The 27,233-nt window shown below is 40.5% G+C and overlaps 1 protein-coding gene across 1 annotated transcript; it reads right to left on the bottom strand.

The window, feature by feature from the left end:
* Positions 1-1,436: 1,436 nt before the first annotated feature.
* On the bottom strand, positions 1,437-27,063 carry LOC106091987 (solute carrier family 12 member 9). Its single transcript, XM_013258715.2, has 9 exons — positions 26,380-27,063; positions 14,187-14,321; positions 13,779-14,116; positions 8,529-9,413; positions 8,080-8,468; positions 7,831-8,022; positions 5,318-5,603; positions 5,116-5,249; positions 1,437-2,517 (listed from the first exon to the last, which is right to left on the bottom strand). Exons 1-9 carry the CDS (start codon positions 26,657-26,659, stop codon positions 2,319-2,321), a joined length of 2,838 nt encoding a protein of 945 aa, XP_013114169.2. The 5' UTR covers positions 26,660-27,063; the 3' UTR covers positions 1,437-2,318.
* Between the last annotated feature and the right edge of the window lie 170 nt (positions 27,064-27,233).

Raw genomic sequence — 27,233 nt, 5'->3', positions numbered from 1 at the left:
AAAACCTACCTGCTGCCTATGACCTGTAGTTGTAAAATTGTTTGTATTGTTGTACAGCCTCGCAAAACAAAACCACAAAAATGCAAATGCCTCGCACGCAAGGCTACCCTGCAAACATTTTCTTTCGTGCGAGTCACTAAATCTGCACTCAAGGAAGTGAAAACAATCTCAGGCGATATAATTTTTTACTCTAATTAGTGTCTAAGTACGGGAGAAAACGTGCCACTTGGCGATATATACCCATGAGTGACTAAATAGGGACTAAAAAAGTTTAAAATTCGATTATCAACGTCATTAACAAAAAAAAAATTTTTTCCCTAATGTTTTTTTTTACCTTTTAGAGTGAGGCTTATTTTTATTTCTTTTTCTAATTTATTTCTTTTCCAAATCAAGATTAATAATCGAAGATTTTATTTGCAATGATTTTCCCTGACTGGGATTTGAACAGCCAACCTTACGATTGTTAGGATTGTGAGGCGTATGCTATCCCTCTGTGCTACCGGCCTTTCTTCATTACAGAAGGCTAAGTAAACATACATTGGAGGCCACCGTAGCGCAGAGGTTAGCATGTCCGCCTATGACGCTGAACGCCTAGGTTCGAATCCTGGCGAGACCATCAGAAAAAATTTGCAGCGGTGGTTTTCCCCTCCTAATGCTGGCAACATTTGTGAGGTACTATGCCATTTAAAACTTCTCTCCAAAGAGGTGTCGCACTGCGGCACGCCGTTCGGACTCGGCTATAAAAAGGAGGCCCCTTATCATTGAGCTTAAACTTGAATCGGACTGCACTCATTGATATGTGAGAAGTTTGCCCCTGTTCCTTAGTGGAATGTTCATGGGCAAAATTTGCAAGTAAACATACATTCTCTTGTGTGGGGTTTTTTGAGTTAGCGTCCAAAACAACAACAAAAAATCCATTTTTATATTTGTAATAATAACAGTTGATCATGAGAAACTAATTAGCGAAACATGAATGATAAAATTTCGATAGTAATGTATTTTGTTGTTTTAAATCATGAAATCGAAATCTTTGCAAACTATCATACAAAAGAGCCTAAAAAGTGATACTCTTTCTCTCGCACCATTTGTTTCTCTTACTCTCACCACTAATACTCCCACCAATGGCTTTACATTCACACGCATAACGAATGCTTTAGAAAAAAAAACAACAACAATTTGCTGTGTTATGCTTCTTCTTCTATTATGGAAAATTAATTCCTCATTTTCAAGGCTTTTCTTTAAGGAAAATTTTCATATATATTCGTCGCTTCTCTGAAAAAATATCTTTCGATTAATGCCAATACATTGAAATCCATTCAGCCGTTTGTCCGTAATATGTACCGCAAAATCGCCTTTGTAAAACCTTGATCGTTTAATAATATATGTATATTAGTGTCGTGATACCCGAAATAAGCACAATAAGTAGATACGAAACCTTAGTAGTGGGTACATAAAGTTTATCCCGCCATTTATTTACAAGTTCGATGTGATCTACATGTTAAATGGAAAGACTTGCAAACATTTATTAAATAAGTTTTAATATTACAAATCACAATTATTGAAAGATGTTTGCTGAATTCTTTACAATTTCAATATTAAGATTTGTTGTTAAACATCACATAATATACTTAATAAAACAAAAAAAAAAACTCGATAATATTTCTAAGTTAAAAAGAATCACAAGTGCTTGCAAAAACAAAACATTTGAAATAAAGAGTGATGTAAGTATAAACAAATATCTGGGTTTTCTTACATAATAAAAATAACTTTAAGGAGAAAAACTCTATTGACAGTTGCGAATGAACATGCTTATTGTTTATTTATTTGAAACACAGTTCCAAAACAAGATCATTGAGGTTATTGTTTTTTTTCTAAATAACTATTCAATAAAAAAAAGTTTGAAACATTTTTTTTTTCGACTTTTTGAGTATAGATATAAGTGAATTAAGTTAAGGGGGGATTGGTACTATTTATATTCGTGATATGATTGATACTACGGCAATATGTATTGTATATAAATATATGATATATGTTGATTGATTAACAGATTAAAATTAAAATATCAAAAATAAAATATTCTACTTAAGTGTAAGAAATGAATTTACTAAAAACAAAAGAAGAGACATGTGAAAATCATTAAATGTACAACTTCACAATAAAATGCTGATTTTCTTTAATACCGATTACATTTTGAAAAATAGTTCATTTCATATTTGTTTGCTTCAGCGAATACATTTAGGAAAAATATTTTTGCATTTTACACACAATCAATTGTGTATGTCATTCTGTGGCTGCTCGAGTATATCATGTGTAGCACTCTACAGAGTTGTGGATGTAACAGTACTAACACCATGTACTAGAATAGTTGGCGGCAATTCGGCGGTTAGTTCCGTTAGTAGTTCCATATAGCGTACACTTCGTTCATTAAAATCGGCTGAATCTATTTTTGGGGGAGCGGCCAGATATATAAAGGAGAGAGCGGTTTGATCCGAACGCTCACGTATTATTTGATTAACTCTGAAATGTAGTGAATGAAGATATAGTATTAACATAATAATTAACAATTGCTTATAATACATATGTGTGATCTGTTTCGATATAGCCTCCATTTCAAATTTGGCCCGATTTCAGACATTTTGAAAGTTTTCAAGCTCGTCAAGAATGAAAATGGGTCATATCGATGCTTTTGGATAACGCTAGATTTCAGACATTTTGAGTGTTTACGAAATATCCGGCTAAATTTCCATAGAATTTCGCATCTTGGGTTCTTAACAGGTTTAAAATCCTTTGAAATAAAACACAGATATTTATTTTGTTTCTAGTACCATTAAACGTTAAAGGCAAAGGCATGTTACAATTGCTTGATGAAGGCTCCCCTTTTACCAATGTCATAGTGCTGCAAATGCAAAGCTTCCCCAAAAACCCATGGTACGACCAGGAATGCCGAGATGCTGAACAAATCTTCAGTCAGTAGTAGGTGCAGATGTGCTTAGAATTATGAAACTAACATTTTTCTCAGTTGCTGATATCCGATGTACTGCCAAGGGCACAGTCTTGGATTGAAGGAACCCTAGTATTGCCATCAGGAAGATCATGTTACACGGATGGATCAAAGCTAGAGGACACAGGGGCCTGGCGATTTACATTTAAAACCCAGGTACTGAGATCTGTTTTAGATTGCCTGACCATAATACGGTCCTGCAGGAGGGGATCCAGGCGATCACGGAATGCGTGAAGTGGTGTGGTGCTAATGCGTGAACGTCAAGTGTGAACATCTTTACCGACAGTAAAATTGCCATAAGGGCAATAACTACCAGGACGGTAAGGTCGCGAACATTCTTTCAGTGTAAGAACGAGATTAACGCCTTCTCTGCAAAATTGCAAATTTTGCCCATGAACATTTCACTAGAGAACAGGGGCAAACTTCTCACATTTCAATGAGTGCAGTCCGATTCAAGTTTAGGCTCAATGATAAGGGGCCTTCTTTTTATAGCCGAGTCCGAACGGCGTGCCGACACCTCTTTGGAGAGAAGTTTTACATGGCATAGTACCTCACAAATGTTGCCGGCATTAGGAGGAGCGAACCCATGCGTTCAGCGTCATAGGCGGACTTGCTAACCTCTGCGCTACGGTGGCCTCCGCCTTCTCTGAGGATGGCAAAATCCGCATCGTTTGGGTGCCGAGCCATAACGGAGTAAGGGGAAATGAAAGGGCAGACGATTTGGCTGTGAAGGCCAGAAGACTGCCGTCAATAAACTTGGTTAACCCGAAGCCTTTCTGGTCGACACAGTCCGAGTTAAGGGCGTGGACGACGAATGCGCATGTAAACCTGTGGAACAGCGAAACGGTCGGTAAGACGGTGAAAATCCTATGGGGAAATCCAGACCGTGAGAAGACGAGGCTATTACTGAAAGGAAGTATGAAGTAGGTCAGTATAGCTATTGGTATCATAACGGGACACATAGGAATACGAGCTCATTTATGTAAAATCAGTGCGGCAAGTGATAGCATGTGTAGGGCATGCGGGGAAGATGATGAGACGTAGGAGCATTTCCTTTGTCATTGCCCGGCTTTCGCGTCTATCAGATACCGGCACTTAGGAGGAGACAAAATACCAGACATGAACCAACTTAGGGGAGTGGTATTGAAAACAGTTACGGATTTTGTAAGTAGTACGGAATTCCTAGCTTAAAATTTTCTTTTTAGAGCGCACAACAAGCCGATTACTGGCTTAGGTGTATGTCCATAATGGCATGGGGCGAATTAATATCTGCACCCTTTTTTCAACCTAACCTACCATTCTCAGCGACCATCTTCCCCTTCCGTAATGGCAGTGGTCTCCTATTGGAAGTCACAGTCCTCCATGAAGACTTGGGGCCGTGCGCGCTTCCTCCGCAGGATGCTGTCTGGTGCCTCGATTGCGGGGTGGCTGGCTTAGTTTTCCCCGAGTACTTGAGAGCGGGGAGCTCTTTTTCTTCTTCAGCATTCTTGCTGTGTTATGCTCTTCGGGAGATTTGATTCTCTTTTCAGTTTCCGTAGAAGTGTCTGGAATGCGCTGTCGATACATACTCCTCTGTCTCCTTCGTCATGCACCTGATCGCTTTCTCGGTGTGCTTGTGAGCTTAGCAAAGCCATCGCTCACTTCTGTCGTCATCCCGATGTCCTCATCTCTCGATTCGTATGCGTTTTCGGCTGTTTCATTGACACCGTCGCTGTCCAAATCCGAGTCAGAAACACTACCTTTACTTAAAGCCTGAGGACGAACTGTGCATCCCACTGGTTTATCCGTCTCTTGCTCATTAATTGATCTGACGACCAGTTGTGCGCTTGAAACATTACTCTCGACTACAGGTGCCAAGGCACCCACACCTATAGGAGGGGAGGATAACAGGCTACGGTCTGACGCTACCACCGCAGATGGTGAGTCTATGGAGTCCATTTCTAGCCTACTCCAAAAGGCTTTAAAATTTTTTGTTATAAGTAGTACCTATTCCGAGACACGGATATATTCTTTTTCTTTGAGGAGCGGAATAAAAACACGTCCGCTCCACTCAACGGCTACAATACGGCACCCAAACAAGTTACTAACTAATAATTACTTTTTTTTTGACTTACCTTTGCATATACAACAATGAACGATTAAGATTTTCTTCGGACACAATTTCGTTTGAGACCTCTGCAGATTGGGTAAATTGTTTCAAAATTCGAGAATGACGAGTGAATTCTGTATCCCGGGCCCATTCTTGAATCTATTGAGGAAAACGAAAAAAAATCAAATTTTACTAAATGTCAAACATACCAGAATTGAAGTAATTACCTCCATTATTTGTGCATTTATTCTCAATGATTTAAGAGTTTGTTCTAATTTCATGCGGGCAAATATTTCCATTTGTGGCAAATTTGGATCAAGTGTATCAAATTGTGCAGTTGTATTGGAGTTGGTCGTTTCACAGAGGAATACACGCAGAGTAAGGTGTTTCCATTTGGCCAACATTATAACAGCCAATTGCATCATAAAGAGTGACACCACATCAAAGGGATTTTCCGTTTTGGGATCGAAAACATTTATTGGCCACACATCAATATATTTCACATGTTTGCTCCTTGGAAAATAAAAATACACAGCATTAAAAAAAAAAATCCAATATGAAAACAATCTTCTTATACATAAAAATCAATTTGTGTTTGTAGGTTTGTGTGTTACTTATAGACTCAGAAACGATTGAACCGATTTTCTTGGAATTTTCACTGATAGTGCATAATGATCCCGTGGTGAAAATAGGGTACTAATTTTTTTTATATCTGAAGGGGGAGCGGACCCTCCCCTTTACCCTAATTTTCAAAAACCCCAGATCTCGGAGATTAGTCAGATTTAAGCGAAATTTTGTGTGCTCTCTTATAGTAACCTATTGGGTTGCCCAAAAAGTAATTGCGGATTTTTTAAAAGAATGTAAATGCATTTTTAATAAAACTTAGAATGAACTTTAATCAAAATACTTTTTTTACACTTTTTTTCTAAAGCAAGCTAAAAGTAACAGCTGATAACTGACAGAAGAAAGAATGCAATTACAGAGTCACAAGCTGTGAAAAAATTTGTCAACGCCGACTATATGAAAAATCCTCAATTACTTTTTGGGCAACCCAATACAAACAAAAATTTGGTATTCAAATTTCGGATGGGGTACCTAGGGGGGCGTCGCACCCTTAAACCTGTTAAATATATATATTCACCAATCACGACAATATGGGACTCAAATGAAAGGTATTTAAGATTAGTAAACATATCTCATATCTAATTGTCGGACCAAGTGTTTGGGGGACCACCCCAACTCCCAAAACACCCCTAAATCGGACATATTTACCGACCATGGCAATATGGGGCTTAAATAAAAGGTATTTGAGTGTAGAACACGAATCTGATATCCAGATGTGGGGCCCATCCTCGAGAACATACCCCAAAGAAGACAAATTTACGACCATGGCAATATGGGACTCAAATGAAAGGTATTTGGAAGTAAAGCACGAATCTGATATCAATGTTCGGGAAAAGTGTCTATGGGGCCCCCCCTCACCCAATTGCAATATAAGGCTCAAATAAGAGGTATTTTAGAGTAGAACACGAATCTGATATATACTTTCAAAGCCAAATCACTGAGTGGCCGCCTCATCCCCCAAAACACCCACCAAAACCGGTCATGTTTGCCGACTAAGGAAAAATGGAGCTCAAATGAAGAGTATTTGGGAGTAGACCATGAATCTGAAATCAACATTCGGGACCAATTGTCTAGGGGACCCACCACCAAAACAATCCCCAAGACAATTTGGGTCTTAAATACAGTGGAGCTTGATATTCATAGTTTTTAGGGCCCAAACCACAAACCGGACATATTGGCTGGCTTTTTCAATAAGTGGTTTAAGTGAATGGTATTTGAGATTAGAAAACTAGTTTGATATCCAAATTTGAGACCAATGGCAATATGGGGTTCAAATAAATGAGAATAGACCACGTTGCTGATATATTTTCAGGGCTTAGTGTTTGGGGGACCACCCCACTCCCCAAAAAAACCTTTAAATCCGGCATATTTACCGACGATGTCAATGTGGAGCTTAAATGTAAGGAATTGGGGAGAAGAGCAAGAATTGATACCTACTTTCGGGACCCATTTTCTGGGGGTCTACCCCTTTCCCAAAATACCCCACAAACAGCAATTTTTACTGACCATCGCTATATGGGGCTCAAATAAAGGTATTTGGGAGTAGAATACGAATTTGATATCCAAATGTAGGACCATGTATTTTAGGCATCACCCCTTCCCCAAAACACCTCCCAAAAGGTAAAAATTGTTCGATGCCAATATTTGGCTCAAATGAAAGGATTTTTAGATTAGAAAACGAATTTGATAACCAATCTTGGGGTCATGTGTTTGGGGGACGCTCCATCCTGTAAACTCCCCCTCAAAACTAATGGCAATATGGGGTTTAAAAAAATGGTTTTTGAGAGAAGAGCACGATGTTGATATTTTTTCAGGGCCAAATGTCGGGGGGACCACCTCACCCCCGAAAATGCCCCTAAATCAGACATCATGAGAATATCGGACTGAAAAAATAAAGTATTTTAAGAATGGAGTACACCTTACATCCAAACTTAAATTCGTAGACCAATAAAGATGGGATTCAGATAAAGGCACTTATATTGTTAAACTGTTTGTCAAGCGATATACTATTTGCGTAGCATGGTATTTCCCTAAAAGCTCTTTAATTGTTCCATATAAAGTAAAAGAAGGCGCAGCGGAGCTGGTCCGGTCCAGCTAGTATGTATATAAAACTTACTTGGCAATGAAATGCTTATCTAAGCGGTGGAAATGTCGACACAGACACAAATTCTTCTTCATTCTCAAAATATCGCTAATAATTTCAACATATTCAGTTACATCTATATGTTTTTCTTCGCCATCATGGCGTATAGGGAAATTCTGCATGTCACCAGTATTAAAGCCATCTGTCTTATACGGAGATGTGGAACTAAAATCAAAAAATATAATAAATTAATGACTTAACACAAAAAATAGAATGTCTTACGTTTGGAAGAAATCTTTAGGAGCTTCGTTGTCATAGAAACCCAGAACGATGGTGTTTGGCTTCATGGCTCCAATACCGGATAAACGAATCAAATGTTGTACACCTTCACGTACAGACTTGGCCAAAGTGGTTTCGGCAAAGGCCTTGACACGCATGTGATCTACAAACGATAACCATTGCTTATTATCCTCAACTGTGGCATCATCCAGATCCGTATGGCTTCCAACGCGAACATGTCCTATAATGTAAAGGCCACTCTTTTTCATATCATTAACAAAGTCCACCAAAGGACAACAGGAACGTGGCGAAGAGACAAGCAACAGCATTTGTGGACGCCAGAATTTAACATGGTCCTTGCGTGGATCCAACATGAGAAGATACTTACGAACCTGACAATGGAAACGAGTTAAAATTAACAATCAAAATAGCATGAAACTTTGACCTCATACCTGATGGAACATCAAAGCTTGCGAGATAGAGCCCCATTGGGCAGATTGCGTGGCGGGTGAGAACAAATGCAATGCAATGACCAGCAAAAGACACAATATAATACTTGACGAGGCGTATATTGGATTGATAACAAACATCATAACCAATGTACCTATCAAACCAAACAAACATGTATGCCAAGTGAAATATTTAAACAGCGGTCTAAAGTTGGGAGCACCAGTCAATTCAATACCCAGACAGGCTAAATTAGTTGCCAAATATGACAACATAAACAATACAGAGTTAATTTGGGCAATCGTATTCAGGGATCCAATCAATAATATGCATTCGACCAAAACCCAACTGGATACCACGGCAGCAATCGGATTGCCCTTCCATGTTCCCTTGAGGATAAAATTCAATAATGACCCAAAGACTTGATCCTTTGACAACGCCTCCAAGATACGACTGGATCCAATAAGATTACTCAGCCCAGTTGAAAATGTGGCCGTCAATATGCCAATAGCGGTGAATGGTGGCCAAAAGTTAACATACAACAGGAACAAGTAATTACTTTGCATTGTTTGATGTGGCGTCGTAAAGGCCATGAGAAACGAGAGAATGACATAGGACACAAATGTAAAGGCTACCGCTGAAAGTGTTCCTAATGGTATACTCTTTGAAGGGCTTTTCAATTCACCCGACATGTTGGCGCCGGCCATAATGCCAGTAACGCCTGCAAACAAGACACCAAAAGTTGTAGCGAAATCCACCATTTTTCCTTTTGATGTATAATCCTCAGAATAACTTTCGCCCAAATTGTTTGCTAACGTTGTAGCATTTAGACCCGTATACCACAATGTAGTATTAGCAGGTAGAAGATGGTTGTCATCGGGAACTTGTACCTGAAAATAAAAAAAATTAACCATTGAGAAGTTCGTCTTTGAGAAAATTTTTGTTTTTGGGCTTAATTTTATGTCAAATATCACAAAAATAGCATGCGAAAATCGTATAATGTATGAAGCGATTATACAAAAAGAACCAAGAACCAAACCTTATCTTATATATAAAAATCAATTTGTGTTTGTATGGGTTTGGGTTCAAGTACCCAGCGGGCCGACCCAACCCCAAAACTCATCTCAACAGATATATTCGACGTTCATGTCAATATAGGACTCAAATAAAGTTTTTGCCAGTAGATTACAAATATGCCATATAAAATTAGGTCCAAGTAATAGGAGGCCACAAGACCCCCAAATGGGCACATTAGCCGACAATGGCTATATGGGACTTAAATGAAAGGTATTTGGGAGTACATTACGAATATGACATTAAAATATTCGTTCAGATCTAGCTATCGCTTTTTCTCCTAAAAATACGTCAAATAGGTTCATTAACCCATTATGACAATACGGGACTTAAAGAAAATGAATTTAAGAGTAGAAAACGAATTTTATATCCAATGTGTTTGGGGATACGCCCTAAAGCACCCCTTAAACTGAACTTCAACGAACGAAATTGCACATGAGAGCTATATCTCAATCTGGACCGATTTTCAACCAATCTTGACACACATAGAAAAATCATAAAAGAAGAATGAGAAAAGAAAAAAAAATCTGTTAGGAAATTAAATATTAAACAGGTGACGTGTATCGTGCGGTCCCTGATTACAATCGGGACATACGTCTTGCACGTCGGCATCAATCCTTGCTATGTAGGAGTTAAGGCGGCTGCGGCTGCATCTGCCGGAACGTAATTGATCCAGAACTACTCTGGTCTGCCAGAAGTCAATTTGCAATGGGAGGGGGTCGTTCTCCAAAGACTACATTCACCCCGTAGCCATTTATCGCATCTGCTACCGTGTCTGCATGAATGTTGTCTAGACCTGCTTGATATGCCGCTTGATCCAAAGGGTCTATCTTGTAGTGCTGTACCTCACGCTCTAGATCATGTAGATCTACCCTAAGGCTTCTGGGCGGTGGATATCTATTCACAAGGTGATAATTTGTTTGGTATCTGCGATAACATCCCAAAACGTATCGCTTAGATAGCATGTAGTTATGTCTTCGCACTGGCAGGATCTCCATCAGAAGGTCGTCGCAGTTCGGAAGACGGCATTCTGACAAATCTGAATATTATTCCACTGCGTATCACAAAGCTGACGAGATCACACTGGCGCTGCATAACTTACCACAGACCGGCCAATTGTGACTTGAGGACCTTGTTTTTATTTTTGACTTTATCGCAAAATGCTGTGGCATGTGGTGAGAATGTGTAAGAGCTGTCAAATGTGACGCCAAGTATTCTGGGACAATTGATGGTCGGAATCATTTCTCCATCGACAATCACAGTCAGCTCAGTATTCACCTAACGCGTATTTGCAGTGAACAATGTGGCTGAAGATTTGGTCGCAGATATCTTCAGATTTCTTGCAGCGAAATATGAGGCAAGTTCGTTGAGGTAGACGTTCAACCTATCGCAGATATCAACAATGGGTAAAGCGCCTGATGCCATGATCGTACAATCGTCCGCTTATGATACGATCTCTATGCCGTCTGGAGGGCGTGGAATGGAGGATAAGTAGAGGTTAAACAATGCCACGAAGACCGTCCTATCATATGGCCTGGGCTAATTGAAGCCACGGCATATGTGTGCGGTAATGGCATGCAAAGCAGTTTTTGTGCTATGCAGACTTCGAAATCCATGTTGAGGAGGAGGAGTAATGCCTCAAGCGTCTTTGCTACTGGTGAGAGAAGGGAGATCGGTCTGTACGACTCCTCCAAACTCGGGTCCTTTACAGGATTCAGTAGCGGGCTCACTCTGCCCATTTTCCAGACATCGGGAACTATAAGAGTGTTCAAAGACAGATTAAGGACAGTAGTAAGGTACTCAACTCCAGGAAAATCTAGATACTTCAACATCAATGTAGAGATTCCGTCAAGGCCCAACGCCTTGGATGATTTGGCGCCACGGATAACATTCGTAACTTCGCCCATGATAAATTGTGATGGCTGTCCATCGGCTCGGAGACCACGGACCCGGCGAATGGCTCTCCTCTTTGCCCTGTCAGTCACGGGATGCACAATAAATTGACGGTTGAACAACCTCTTCGCATCAGTCGCGGTAATCTCGTCAAAAGTGACTGAGGTCCTGTCATCCCGTCTACCAGGGATTCGAAAGTAATTTAACAGTAAACCACAGCTTGCCTAAACCGGTGCCTAAGTTACATTGCTCCAAGTGTTCTAGCCACAAATTCCGCTCAAGTTCGTTAACTACCCTGTTTATTTTCAGATTCAGCTCTCTGATTCTGGGTTTAGTGGGGTCCATACAACGAGTCCCATCACGCTCGTCTGCGAGTACCACTGCCTGTGCCGGGAAATTGGGCCGCACTTGGGGTATAAAGCGAGCGGTTGCTGCGTTAAAGATGTCTCGGAATTTTCTTTCGGCCACTAGCACATCCGAGGCTGCAATTGGTATACTTTCTGAAGCCAGACCAACGGCCTTCTTCTAATTGATAAACGTCCGGCGCTCAGAGGTTAATTAAGTCGGGTGGTCGGTCAATTGTGAGAATTGTGGGGAGGTGGTCTTACCCCAAAGAGATGACGACTTGCCAGAATACGTCACTCAGGAGATCAGGGGACGCAATGGAAATGTCTGGCGAGCTGCTGCACTTCCTCGTAATCCTAGTAGGGGCATCCTCATTCATCGTGCAAAATGTGAAGCTTTCAACCTGCTCTGCCAAAGCTATGCCACGCTGGTGGTTACCTAGGGGATAATGGCATGAAATGTAAAATCGCCTAGAACCAGACGATTATGGCTAGATAGTAACCCACTTATGTCGAGGTTGTAAGCTTGGCCATTATTTGGGACACAGCTACCAACCGGCGGTATGTACACATTGTATAGCTCTATCTCGGCAGTACCGGACCTGACTTCTATACCCATGCACTCCATGTAGGGGTCACTAGCGCCAGGCGCAGGCGGGATGGGTCTATATTGCACGGAATGGTGTATCACGAAGGCCAATCCCCCACCTCCATTCCTTGAGCGATCCTTGCGTAGCACATTGTATCCGTGACAACTGTGAGACTGCAGGTGTTGATCAGCTTTGTCTCCTGGATCGCTGCAACCAATATATCTTTCCGACTCATGAAGTCCACAATCTCATCGATCTTGCCACGAAGACCGCTGCAGTTAAGTTGTAAAAATGATACCTTTCCCGGCACTGGCCTGACAATATTTGGGCTGGGATGCTACCGATCCGTATATTGCCGTACGGGAGAAGTCGTACATAGTCCGTCGACGAGGACGCAGAAGGCGACGACGACAACGCTTGTGACCCACTGCTGGCTATGTTCGCACAGCACCTTGCGACATATCCTATGACTAAACTCCCGTAGTGAAGTGAGGCCAGAGCAAGATCGGAAATGTACCCACTCCATGCACCGGTTACACCTCACCGACACCGACCGATGATGGAGGCGGTTCTGGCAAACCGAAAAGAACCAAGGTCCGGGGTTCTTTTCAATCCTGGCATTGACCAGAAGCGTGCTGAGAAGGCACTCCGGGATGTGCCTCTCCCATTGCAAAAAAAGACGAACACGTACACTGAGGCGGCAGCCCCTGCCAATGAGGGTTCCATCGCGCCAATGCGGTGCGTACAACCATGGGATCGTGATATCGTGATAATCGGTTTGCAAATAACCACATTATTGCAATATTAGAGTCGCAGACTTCCTGGATCTGGATACTCAAGAGAATCAACCGGATGAAATATGGAACACAACACACTGCTACGACAACAAGGCTTTATTTTCACAGATAAGTTTGCATTACTCATCGTTAGATAATTATTGATGGACATATTTTCTTCACAAACAAATCAAATATTCCAATTCTACAGTAATATTATATACAAGAGATACAAGGTTTTGTAATCCCAATTGATTACATACATAAATTTATCAGACATAATAATTAAAAAACGACAATGATGACCCAGAATAATTAAACAGAAATATTACAAATGATAAAAGATAAAATACATATATATGAGTAATATGAGTAACGTAAGAAATGTGTTGATAGGCAAACAAAAATCAAGCAAAAACTAATGTACAATTATTTATGATAAACAGCAGGGTGTTAATTGTTCACACACAAATAAAGCAGTAGCCAATCACAAAATGAAAATATTATGCATAGCCTATTCTAGGTTTTTAACTTGTTTGGTTTTTTGTTTAGACAAATTTTATTGCTCTTTTACTTACCTCTTTAGGCCCTTCCACAAGAAAGCTTATGTAGGTGGCAAATAAACAAACGGTGACTATACCCAAAATTAGTACAGAGGTCTTTGCAAACAGGGAAGCTCCTATAAGGCACACAAGTAACATTGATGTATTGATCACTGTGCAAAATAGAAAGCTCCACCATGGTCCATTAGGAAGAAAGCCTTCTTCTCCAGCAAAATAACCACCGGGACCAAAGTTATTCATAATGCCCTCAACACAACCCGATATGGCCATAGCACAACCAACAACATTTGCTAGAAAAAATAGTGTGCCAATGGAACCGCCAAACTCAAGGCCCAAAGTACGGCTAATCATGACTGAAATAAAAATTTGTTTATCAATATGAGAAGAATAAAGTATTTGCATATAAAACTTTTCAGTACTTACAATAAACCCCTCCTCCTTCAATTGCACCGTTGGTAGAAATTGCACAAACAGAAGCTACAGTGAATAGCAATATCACATATGCAATTACAAATTGTAAAAGTGTCACGTATAATCCAGCATTGCCAACAATGAAACCTTAAATAAGATAACAGAAATAAATATTTTAGAATATTTTTTGCTTCTTTTTTGCGTTACAGATAATGCCTTAATTCCTTATATTAAATGTTTCCAAAGAAGAATTGTATTGGGTTGCCCAAAAAGTAATTGCGGATTTTTTAAAAGAAAGTAAATGCATTTTTAATAAAACTTAGAATGAACTTTAATCAAATATAAAGCAAGCTAAAAGTAACAGCTGATAACTGACAGAAAAAAGAATGCAATTACAGAGTCACAAGCTGTGAAAAAATTTGTCAACGCCGACTATATGAAAAATCCGCAATTACTTTTTGGGCAACCCAATATAAAATGGGGAGGAATCTTTTCGATTCATGCAGTGTCAAACGAGATTTCAGACAAGGAGGCAACCGTTTGATCTTTATACTAATACGGATGGCTTAAATGGAAATAGCATGTATGTTTATGACCCCGAATGTCCGGATACGAGTCCTAACGACATCAGAAAACAAGTAAAATAGTGTTAAATTCGGCAGAACCGAATCTAGTATACCCTCCCAACTGGATTGCATTTGAAAAGATATGAAGGTTGGTTTATGTAGAAGCTTTATCTAGTTATGGACCGATGTGAATCGTACTTGTCATTGCTGATAGTCATTACAAAATACAACGGCAACAGTAAAATAGCGTTAAGTTCGGCCGAACCGAATCTAGTATACCCTCCCAACTGGATTGCATTTGAAAAGATAAGGAGGTCGGTTTATGTAGAAGCTTCATCAAGATATGGACCGATGTGAATCATATTTGCAACGGCAATCCCATGGCAGCCGGTTGTACCCACCGGATTGATCCAATGGAATCCTTCATCGGCAAGGGCTGCCGCCTCAGTGTACGTGTTCGTCCTTTTTTTTTGTCATGGAAGAGGCACATCCCGGAGCGCCTTCTCTGCAGGCTTCTGATCCGTGCCGGGGTTGAAAAAAACCCCGGACCCTGCTTCTGTTCGGTTTTCCAGAACCGCCTCCATCATCGGTGGGTTGTTGTTTTTGTAGCAGTGTGTTGTACAATGAGGCGGCAGCTCTTGCCGATGAAAAAATCCATCGGGTCAATCCGGTTCGTACAACCGGCTGCCATGGGATTGATCATCGGTCGGTGTCGGTGAGGTGTAACCGGTGCATAGAGTGGATACACTGAGGAGGCAGCCCTTGCCGATTAAAGAATCCATCGGGTCAATCCGGTTCGTACAACCGGCTGCCATGGGATTAATCATCGGTCGGTGTCGGTGATTACAAAATACAACGGCAACAGTAAAATAGCGTTAAGTTCGGCCGAACCGAATCTAGTATACCCTCCCAACTGGATTGCATTTGAAAAGATAAGGAGGTCGGTTTATGTAGAAGCTTCATCAAGATATGGACCGATGTGAATCATATTTGCAACGGCAATCCCATGGCAGCCGGTTGTACCCACCGGATTGATCCAATGGAATCCTTCATCGGCAAGGGCTGCCGCCTCAGTGTACGTGTTCGTCCTTTTTTTTTGTCATGGAAGAGGCACATCCCGGAGCGCCTTCTCTGCAGGCTTCTGATCCGTGCCGGGGTTGAAAAAAACCCCGGACCCTGCTTCTGTTCGGTTTTCCAGAACCGCCTCCATCATCGGTGGGTTGTTGTTTTTGTAGCAGTGTGTTGTACAATGAGGCGGCAGCTCTTGCCGATGAAAAAATCCATCGGGTCAATCCGGTTCGTACAACCGGCTGCCATGGGATTGATCATCGGTCGGTGTCGGTGAGGTGTAACCGGTGCATAGAGTGGATACACTGAGGAGGCAGCCCTTGCCGATTAAAGAATCCATCGGGTCAATCCGGTTCGTACAACCGGCTGCCATGGGATTAATCATCGGTCGGTGTCGGTGAGGTGTAACCGGTGCATATAGTGAGTACATTTTCGATCTAGCTCTGACCTTACATCACTACGGCAATATAGTCATACTGAATATGTTGCAAGGTGCTATGCGGCAGTGGGTCACAGGCGTCGTCGTCATCGTCGCCTTCTGCGTCCTCGTCGTCGAGAGTCATAAGAAATTCCTTCCTGTAAAATTTCGATAGAATCTGTTAACAAATTACCAGTTTAGTGCAGTATTACTCTAAATCGGACGAACGTATATATATATGGGAGCTATATCCAAATCTGAACCGATTTTTATCAATTTCAATAGGCTTCGTCTCTAGGTCGTAAAGCATAGCATGCCCGTACCAAATTTGAAGACAAATGGATGAAAATTGAGACCTGTAGTTTGTACACAAATTAACATGGACAGACGGACAGACAGACGGACATAGCTAAATCGAATGAGAAAGTGATTCTGAGTAGATCGGTATACATATTAATGCGCCTATCTCTCTTCCTTTTAGGTGTTACAAATAAATGCACTAAGTTATAATACCCTGTAACACAGTAGTGGTGTATGGTATAAATACTCAGAGAATGGATAACCGTTTCCATAGAGATGTAATGGGCAATGCAAATAAAGGTTTAACGGATAACAACATGCTTTTTGTTTTTGTACATGTTTTTGTACACATGCCTCGATAGACTTTAAACTCTAATTTTTCTAATAAAGCCATCGATTTATTGGTCTAATCCTCTCAGATCAGCGTATTAAACCCCTTTAAAAAAAAACTTTGTGATGTGGAGAAAGCTTTGGGGAGAAGAACGAGTTGAAATTCGGATGATTTTTTCCAAAATCTACATTAATTCTAGCTCCGCTAAAAATGTTAGTTGCATGCCTTCCCCAAGTTGAAGAGCTGTACTTACATGAAAGTGTTGCCTAACGAATTATCAGAGCTAACAGAGCAATCCCATAGCAGCCGGTTATACTTACCGGATTGACCCGATGGAATCCTTCATCGGCAAGGTTAGCCACCTCAGTGTACAACACACTTGCCGATGAAGGATTCCATCCGGTCAACCCGGTACGTACAGTGTACAACACAATCCTAAAACAACAACAGAGCTCAATCCCATGGCAGCCGGTCGTACGTATCTGATTGACGATGAAGTTCTCCATCGGCAAGGGCTGCCGCTTCACACTGCTGCAAAAACAACAACAACAGAGCTAACTGAGCCTTAAGAACAACTTTAAGAATTTATTTAAGTCACACAAATTATACCCCTTTTTACTTAATGCATGAAAAAATGGAAGTGTCTCTAATTACCTGTCCAAGCAAAAACTGGAATGAATATTTCCTTGCCTTTTTATATGATCCACCATAGGATAGGGGTGTACTAATTTCGTCATTCTGTTTGTAACTTCTCAAAATATTCGTCTAAGACCCCATAAAGTATATATATATTCTTGATCGTCATGACATTTTAAGTCGAATTAGCCATGTCCGTCCGTCTGTCTGTCGAAAGCACGCTAACTTTCGAAGGAGTCAAACTAGCCGCTTGAAATTTTGCACAAATACTTCTTATTAGTGTAGGTCGGTTGGGATTATAAATGGGCCATATCGGTCCATGTTTTGAAATAGCTGCCATATAAACCGATCTTGGAACTTGACTTCTTGAGCCACTAGAGGGCACAATTCATCGATTCGATTTGGCTGAAATTTTGCATGAGGTGTTTTATTATGAATTCCAACAATTGTGCTGAGTATGGTTGAAATCGGTTTATAACCTGATATAGCTGTCATATAAACCTATCTGGGGTCTTGATTTTTGAGCATCTAGAGGGTGCAATTCCTATACGATTTGGCTAAAATTTTGCGCGTCGTGTTTTGTTATGACTACCAACAATTGTGCTAAGTATAGTCTAAATCGGTCCATAACCTGATATAGCTGCCATATAAACCGGTTTTGAATCTTACCTTCTTGAGTCTAGAGGGAGCAATTCTCAATCGATTTGGCTGAAATTTGGCATGACGTGTTTTGTTATGACTTCTAATAACTGTGCCAAATATAGCGCAAATCGATCCATAACGTGATATAGGTGCCATATAAACCGATCTGGGATCTTGACTTCTTGAGCCTTCAGAGGACGTAATGATTATCCGATTTGGCTGAAATTTTTACACGGCTTCTCCCATGACCTTCAACATACGTGTCAAATATGGTCCGAATCGGTCCATAGCCTGATACAGCTCCCATATAAACCGATCTCTTTAATTTACTTCTTGAGCCCCTAAGGTCGCAATTTTTACAAATTGGCTGAAATTTTACACAATGACTTCTACTATGGTCTTTAATATTCAATTCAATTATGGTCCGAATCGAACCAAAACTTGTTTTTAAGTAACTATTCCATCCTATATTTTTTTACACATTTTTCTAATCATAAAATATGGAATTACTAACAAAAAATTATATTTTTATCATTTAATTGCAATAAAACGTAAATTTTTCAAAATTAATTAAGGTGTTCCTAGTTATACGACCACCACTGTATGTTTATAAAATCTATTTTATTGTCTAGGTAATAATTATCGTTATAATCATCTTATCAACACTAATCGCTTTAAAATTTTAAGATTACATTTTCAAATAAAGCTGACAGCTGAAATATGGTGTTTGTTGTAGGGAGCACCTTTAACATTTAGTAAAAGCCATAAGGATGATGTTAGTAAAAACAGCCGTTTCTGGTTGCAAAACGACAAATTAGCAAAAACTAATTGGTTTATTTATTTTTAGAATATTTTAGTCATAACTAGTTTTTAGTCCCTTTTAGCCTAAATATATCCATAAGTCTATATACGAAACTGAATCTGTGCAGCCCATGATAAACCTTAAAGACTTAACTATTGCAGTTTTTTCGCCAAGCTCCTGCAGGTGGAAAAGCTCATTTCGGTGCAAAGTATCGATCGCCGCGACAACAGGGCGGCCATTGGTTATTTAAAGGCGCAAATAACTCGTCATATAGGCGCTCCGTATTTATGCAAGAGCCGGTTCTGCCCGGCCTCTCACTGAGAATCTCCGTTCGATTCCCCTGATATTTCGCGCTGTAAGGCTAATTCTTAACATAATGATGACGGTTACATCTATGTATGTATATAAAAGTGTAGTGTTATTGACTGATATTCGCCCAGAAGAATTGGCTGAACCTACATTCTAAAGGTCACTATTGCTACGAAGGTGTGAGATAAAGCTGGAACATACTAAGCACACTAAATTAGTAGAACATATTAAAATTAGTATCTTACCTAACACAGCATTGTTGTTGCCCTTCACTTAAGACTCATTCCCTCCAAACATTTGGAAGTGACTTTCTCACTCCCTCCCAGAATTGTCACTTTTTAGATCCTTTTGTATGATAGATTGTAGAGATTTCATGATTTAAAGCCATAAAATACATTACTATCGGAAGTCTATCAATCATGTTTCGCTAATTAGTTTCTCATAATCAACTGTTATTGTTACAAATTTAAAAATAGATTTTTGGTTGTTGTTTTGGGCGCTTACTCAAAAAACTTCACAATAGATAATGTATGTTTACTTAGCCTTCTGTAATGAAGAAAGGGTCGTAGCAGCACAGTGGATAGCATACGCCTCACAATCGTAAGGTTGGCCGTTCAAATCCCAACCAGGGAAAACCATTGCCAAAAAAAAATCTTCGACTAACTCGATTTGAAAAAGAAATAAAAATAAGCCTCACTCCAACAGTAAAAAAAAAATTTTAAATTTTTAACTTTTTTTAGTCCCTATTTAGTTACTCATGGGTATATATCGCCAATTGGCACGTTTTCTCCCGCACACTAATTGGAGTAAAAAATGATATCGCCTGAAATTGTTTTCAACTTCCTTGAGTGCAAATTTAGTGACTCGCACGATAGAAAATGTTTGCAGGGTTTATTTGTGTCAATGCAAAGCCATATTTAGTTACTCATGGGAATATATCGCCAATTGGCACGTTTTCTCCCGCACACTAATTGGAGTAAAAAATGATATCGCCTGAAATTGTTTTCAACTTCCTTGAGTGCAAATTTAGTGACTCGCACGATAGAAAATGTTTGCAGGGTTTGTTTGTGTCAATGCAAAGCCATATTACAACAACAGTAGTTAGGCAAAACTAAATACAAGAGAAAACTGTAGTGCAAAACAATCAACACTAATACAAATCATTATTATGCCCCCACAAATAGAGTGGCATAATATGAGAGCACTTGGTGAGAGCGTGAGAGATAAAAGTTGGATGTCTGAAAGATAGAGATCACTGTTGCGGTGGGTGGGTTTTCGTAGTGGTGGGTGAAAATGCATACGCTTCTTCTTAAGATTATGTATGTATTTTGAATTAAATGTTTATTTGTCGTTGTTGTTGTTATAGCAATGTGTTGTACACTGAGGCGGCAGCCCTTGCCGATGTTTCGGCTCAATCCGGTATGTACATCCGGCAGGGTTTGTTGTTTGATTTGTATTTATTGTTTGTTTTTTTTTCCAAACTGTAGGCGGTTTTATTTTATTTTAAGATGTTGACAACGGCTAAGAACAACTATGAAGGCGTACTTATTGTGTGTAAAGATTGAGGTGGAAATTTATAAAAAGAGAGTTGTGAACAATCCTGCTCTTACACTGCAGTATTTTTGTTTATTTGAAGGGCTTTTATCTCATTATGTCAAAGATTATCAGCCCTATTCTGAATAACAATTCCCTGTGTGTTTATTCCCTCCTTCCTTTTCCCCTTTTCTGAATAACAATTTACTGGGAGTTTGTTCCCTACTCCCTTTTCCCTTATTCTAAACCAACTTTGAAAAAGGGAAATACCTCCCAGGGAAAAAAGTAGCTATTCTGAATTGAAATACAAGGAAGAATGAGACGATAAAACTTGGGAAAAATCCCCCCCAACAAATGAAAGGGAGCTAGTATAAAAAATTATGAATTTAATTGTTTTATAAAAAAAATGGTATCAGTTCGTTCTTACTATTTACGAACAATTTAAAATGTACGGAAATTAATTTTCACTTTTTCATCAAAATCAAGTAGAAATTTTGTTAAGTTCTCCTGGTTATAATATGTCATATACCCACCATAGACAATTTGCATACATTTTTCGGTTTTATTGACAAAATACGAGCATTCTAGAATTGGTATATGAATATACATAGGTTTCAAAACATATGGTTAATATTTTAATATTCTTAGAACCATATATATAAAGAGTTGTCGCTAAGTGGCACTCCGTCCGGAGTCGGATTCTAAAAGGATTATCATTTAGCTAAAAGTAGAAACGGGAGGCACTCAATGATATGCAAGAAGTCTTCCGCCTGCTCCTTAATGGAATATTCGTGGGAAATTTTTCAAAAATACTTGGCGCCACATTTGTCAGCTTTTAATCTACAGGAGTAGGAATAAATCCATAAGTCGCTTTTCAGCAGCACTATGTCCAGCAGCCGTCCCAACTACCAAGAAAAGCGGCCGCCGCCCTGAAATGTCGATTAGATCTTTAAGTTCTAGCTCCATAAAAGTATGATCTTAGATAAAGCGGCGTATCATGCAGACCCCCACAGCATTTATGACGATTTGTCAGCTTTTAATCTACAGGAGTAGGAATAAATCCATAAGTCGCTTTTCAGCAGCACTATGTCCAGCAGCCGTCCCAACTACCAAGAAAAGCGGCCGCCGCCCTGAAATATCGATTAGATCTTTAAGTTCTAGCTCCATAAAAGTCCCGGTAGACGGGACGACAGGACCTCAGTCACTTTTGGCGAGTTAACCGTGACTGATCCGAAGAGATGCGCCAGGTTGTTCAACCGTCAATTTATCGTGCATCCCGAGAGAGACAGGGCAAGGAGGAGAGCCATTCGCCGTATTCGTGGTCTCCGAGCCGATGAACAGCCATCACAATTTACCGTGGGCGAAGTTACGAATGTCATCCGTGGCGCCAAATCTTCCAAGGCGTTGGGCCCCGACGGAATCTCTACATTGATGCTGAAGAATCTGGATTTACCTGGAGTTGAGTACCTTACCACTGTCCTTAACCTGTCATTGAACACTCTTATAGTTCCCGATGTCTGGAAAATGGGCAGAGTGATCCCGCTACTGAAGCCTGGTAAAGACCCGAGTTTGGGGGAGTCGTACAGACCGATCTCCCTTCTCTCACCAGTGGCTAAGACGCTTGAGGCATTACTCCTCCCGAGCCTCGTAGGAGAATTTCCATTCGCCGAGCATCAACACGGATTTCGGAGACTGCACAGCACAACAACAGCTTTGCATGCCATCACCACACACATTTGCCGTGGCTTCAATCAACCCAGGCCATGTGATAGGACGGTCCTCGTGGCATTGGACCTATCGAAGGCATTCGACACGGTCAGCCATGCCAAATTATTTGAGGACATCGCCAACACGTCCCTCCAGCCAGGCCTTAAACGTTGGGTCGCGAATTATCTGTGTGGCCGCCAGTCATTTGTGGAATTTAGGGATAAGAAGTCAAAACACCGTAGAGTGAAACAGGGAGTTCCCCAAGGCGGGGTGATATCTCCGGCTCTGTTTAACCTCTACCTTTCCTCCATCCCACCTCCTCCAGACGGCATAGAGATCGTATCATATGCGGACGACTGTACGATCTTGGCATCAGGCCCCCCACCCATTGATGACATCTGCGATAGGTTGAACGTCTACCTCAACGAGCTTGCCTCATATTTCGCTGCAAGAAATCTGAAGATATCCGCCACCAAATCTTCAGCCACACTGTTCACTACAAATACGCGTGAGGTGAATTCTGAGCTGACTGTGATGGTCGATGGAGAATTGATTCCGACCATCAAGTGTCCCAAAATACTTGGCGTCACATTTGACAGCTCCTACACTTTCTCCCCACATGCCACAGCAATCTGCAATAAAGTCAAAAGTAGAAACAAGGTCCTCAAGTCACTCGCTGGCAGCACTTGGGGTGCAGACAAAGAAACCTTGTTGACCACGTACAAAGCAATTGGCCGGTCTGTGGTAAGTTATGCAGCGCCAGTGTGGTCACGTCAGCTTTGTGACACGCAGTGGAATAATATTCAGATCTGTCAGAATGCCGCCCTCCGAACTGCGACGGGCTGCCTCCTTAGTTCTCATGTGGACCACCTCCACCAGGAGACAAAGATCCTACCAGTGCGAAGACATAACTACATGCTGTCTAAGCAATACCTTTTGGGCTGTTATCGCAGAAATCATCCAAATCATCATCTTGTGGATAGATACCCACCGCCCAGAAGCCTTAAGGTAGATCTACATGATCTAGAGCGTGAGGTCCAGCGCTACAAGAGAGAACCTCTAGATCAAGCGGCATATCAAGCGGGTCTGAACAACATTCATGCAGACACGGTAGCAGACGCGTTAACTGGCTACCGGGTGAATGTAGTCCTTGGAGTACGACCGCCACCCATTGCACCCGAAGAAATCGACCTCCCCCGGCAAACCAGAGTGATTCTGGTTCAATTACGTTCCGGCAGATGCAGCCGCCTCAATTCCCACAGAGCTAGGATTGATGCCAACGTGCAAGATGTATGTCCCGACTGTAACCAGGGACCGCACGATACACGTCACCTGTTTAACTGCCCGGCCAGACCCACTCGACTCAGACCCAGATCCCTGTGGACGCACCCCATCTTAGTCGCGGAGTTCCTGGGTCTTGACACTCAACAGAATCAAGCAGACGAAAGATAGTACACAATAAACTGCTACAACAACAACAACAACATGATTTTAGATAAAGCGGCGTATCATGCAGACCCCCACAGCATTTATGACGATGAAGGAGAAGCAAACCTCTATACTACACACTAAAGTAATCTGCCCAAGAACGATCCGGTAGATACAGCCACCTTAATTACCTTTGGCAAGGAAAAAACGCCAACATGCAGAATGTGTGCCCAATTTCCCGTACGGGATAGCTGTGAGCACCACACAGGCCGGAACATTCAGCTCCGATTTATGTGTTCATTGCTGCCGCAAAAAGCCGGAAGGAGCTTGGCGTGGATCGCCACATCCACAGGAAAATGTAAAATGTGTGGAAAATGTTCATTTTTCCAAAAAATAATAGTCAAATGTTTAACCAAAATAAAACAGCTGAGCAAAAAAGCTGTTTTCGAAACTTCGAAATTCCCTCTTTTAGTTTTCCTCTCCCAATTCAATCAAAATAGTAGGATTTTATTTGAAGGAAAAATTTGGGAATAAACTCCCAGGGAGTTTTCAGAAGTGGGCTGTACGTTGCTACATAAAGACTCAAAAGCGGCTGAATCGATTTTCATAAAATTGTCATAGAATACAGGCCAAAACCTCATATTTTTCTTCTCCCCATTCAATCAAAATAGGAGGATTCTATTCGAGGTAGAAATTTATTCCCAGGGAGTTTTCAGAATTGAAAAGACCCAAAAGCGCCTAAATCGATTTTCATGAAATAGTCATACAATGCAGACCAAAACCCAAGGTGTAAATAGTGTAATTTACTTTTCGATATCCAAAGGAGTGGGCGCTTTAACCTAATTTTCTAAAATTTTTTTACCTCGATAATGGATGCTCAGATTTAAGCGACATTTTGTTTCCCCCTTTATGATAGCCCAAAATATTAAACTGGTTTTAAACATTGGGGGCATCCACAAAATGTACATGTAATACGATTAGGACAATATGGGAGTCGAATAAAACACATTTAAAAGGGTTTTGGAAGTAAATAGAATACAATTCTCATACAAAAAAAAATTGGCCTGCAATTTCTGAGGGCCGTTCCACTCAAAAAACGCACAAGTGTGTATCCATTTAGAACGATATTAAAAGGGTCTCAAACAAAAGAGCTTGAGAGTAAACTACGAATGTCGTATAAATATTTAGGGTCAAGTATGTGGTTGGCAGCCCACTTCAAAAACAACCCAAAACAAGACATATTGGCATGCCAGGACAATGCAGTAATCAAATGAAAGGTCTTTGATAGTAGATTACGAATATGATATAAATATTAGGGACAATTATCTGGGCGTCCGCCCTCACCAAAAACACTCTTCACCGGGCACATAGACCCATCGCGATAAACGATCTAGAGAACGTATAGATTAAGCGGCGAATCAAGGGGGTCTAGACAACAATCATGCAGACACGGCAGCAGATGCGGTCAATTTCTACCGGGTGAATGTAGTCCTTGGAAAACGACCGACTCCCATTGCACCTGAAGAAATTCACATCCACCGGCAAACCAGAGTAGTTCTGGCTCAATTACTTTCCGGCATATGCAGCCGGCTCAACTTCTACAGAGCAAGGATTAATGGCAGCCGGTTGTACGTACCAGATAGACCCGATGAAGTCCTTCATCTGTAAGGGCTGCCACCTAAGTGTACAACACGCTGGTTTAACAACATTAGCATGTCCACCTATACCACTAAACGCCCGCTTTCCAATCCTCCTAATGCTGGCGACATTTGGATTGTTCTATGCCATGTTTTCATGGCATAGTAGTAATGTAAAAATTCTCACCAAAGAGATGTCGCCTTGCGGCAAGGCGTTAGGACTCGGCAATAAAAAGGAGATCCCTTATCATTGAGCTTAAACTTGAATCGGACAGAACATATTGTTATGTGAGTAGTTTACCGCTGTGCCTTAATAGAATGTTTGTGAGCAAATTTGCATTTGCACAAACAATATGCATTTTGCAAATACAAAAAATTAAACAGTAACAAAATTAAACTCACTACATTTTCAACTTTGTTCATACCTACAAAGAACTTTTTGGTTTTTGAAGTAAAAATTATCAATTATATCATTTACCACTATTTCCTCTGAATTATGCTGAAGATAATTGCTACTACATAGTTACTATATGACTTGGAATTTGGGAATTCTGCGAAAATTCAGTCGTTATCAATGGTATACTAAAGTAACAAAATCTTTTTATCATGGTTTTTCTTTATAAAATGTAAAAGGCAATGTCAAAAGTATAACAAACATAGACCAGAACCCACAGTAGCCTACATTTATAAATGACAATGAAAACCACCCGCACGATACCCATCATCAATCAATGAAAATGACTAACCACATAAGCTGTGAAACTAAACTCGATAAAAATTATGACAAAACACATAAAAATAAATCTATTTTTATCAATAAGCTCTTACCAACACGAATGAAGACCAGGGCACTAAACATGGAGAGAGCAACAGGGCTGAAAACTCCAGCAAAAGTACCCAAAGTTCGACCGCTGCGATCAGGATCTTGCATTCCGAATTCCACATAGCCATGTTCGCCTGCATTCTGCATACTGGGTCTTCTCTCTGCTTCACCATTATTGGATCCAAACAGAGTACCAAAGGAGCGCATCATGGAAGATGGCCTACCTCGCGGGGCAGCAATGGGTGCCGTTTCGGGGTCACCATTTATACTCGTTTGTGAGTTCATGTTTTCCCAAATATTTGCATATATTGTACGTTTTCGTCGTATACAACTAAACAAAGAAACTCGGTGGCGTTTGCTACACTACGAACCAGATCGAAGTAGTTCAATATCTTAGACGCCCACAAAAAGGAAACAATAGCACAATTTGTTTGTATGACGAACGCAACGCTAGTCTTCTATTTTTTGTTAGAATACCAAATGACGACTGCTCGCTCTGCTCTGACTAATTCACTCATACAAACATAGCAAGCGACTTTTCGACTATAATTTTAAGCGAAATTTGGCGTGTAATTTCGTAATTTCGTTAAACAAGAGAAAGTTTAACAATTATTTTCGCAGTGATTCTTCGATTCTTCCGAGTGTTTAACTAAAATTTGCTCCACTTCTACACTTTACACTTAAAATACAAAATAACCAGGGTATACAAACCAAGGGTAGGTAATCAGCTGTAATTTCTAATGGGGAGTTTACATGACACACCAACACTTATCTATAAAGAGCCGTATCCACAAAACTTAATAAAGTCTTAAAATCGGTTTATTTGACATTTATATATAGGAAATCTGTCAAATAAACA

This window comes from Stomoxys calcitrans, chromosome 3 (assembly GCF_963082655.1).
Source record: "Stomoxys calcitrans chromosome 3, idStoCalc2.1, whole genome shotgun sequence".
NCBI classification, from domain to species: domain Eukaryota; kingdom Metazoa; phylum Arthropoda; class Insecta; order Diptera; family Muscidae; genus Stomoxys; species Stomoxys calcitrans.
This window is presented reverse-complemented; position numbering and strand designations above follow the sequence as displayed.

Bases quoted from the DNA above. Each gene is read 5' to 3' on its own strand.
- LOC106091987 (XM_013258715.2), bottom strand. From the start codon at position 26,659: ATGAACTCACAAACGAGTATAAATGGTGACCCCGAAACGGCACCCATT. The intron at 14,117-14,186 runs GTAAGTACTGAA...TTTTTATTTCAG, and splicing joins TGAAGGAGGAGGGGTTTATT to TCATGATTAGCCGTACTTTG. The intron at 9,414-13,778 runs GTAAGTAAAAGA...TTTTATTTTCAG, and splicing joins TTGTGGAAGGGCCTAAAGAG to GTACAAGTTCCCGATGACAA.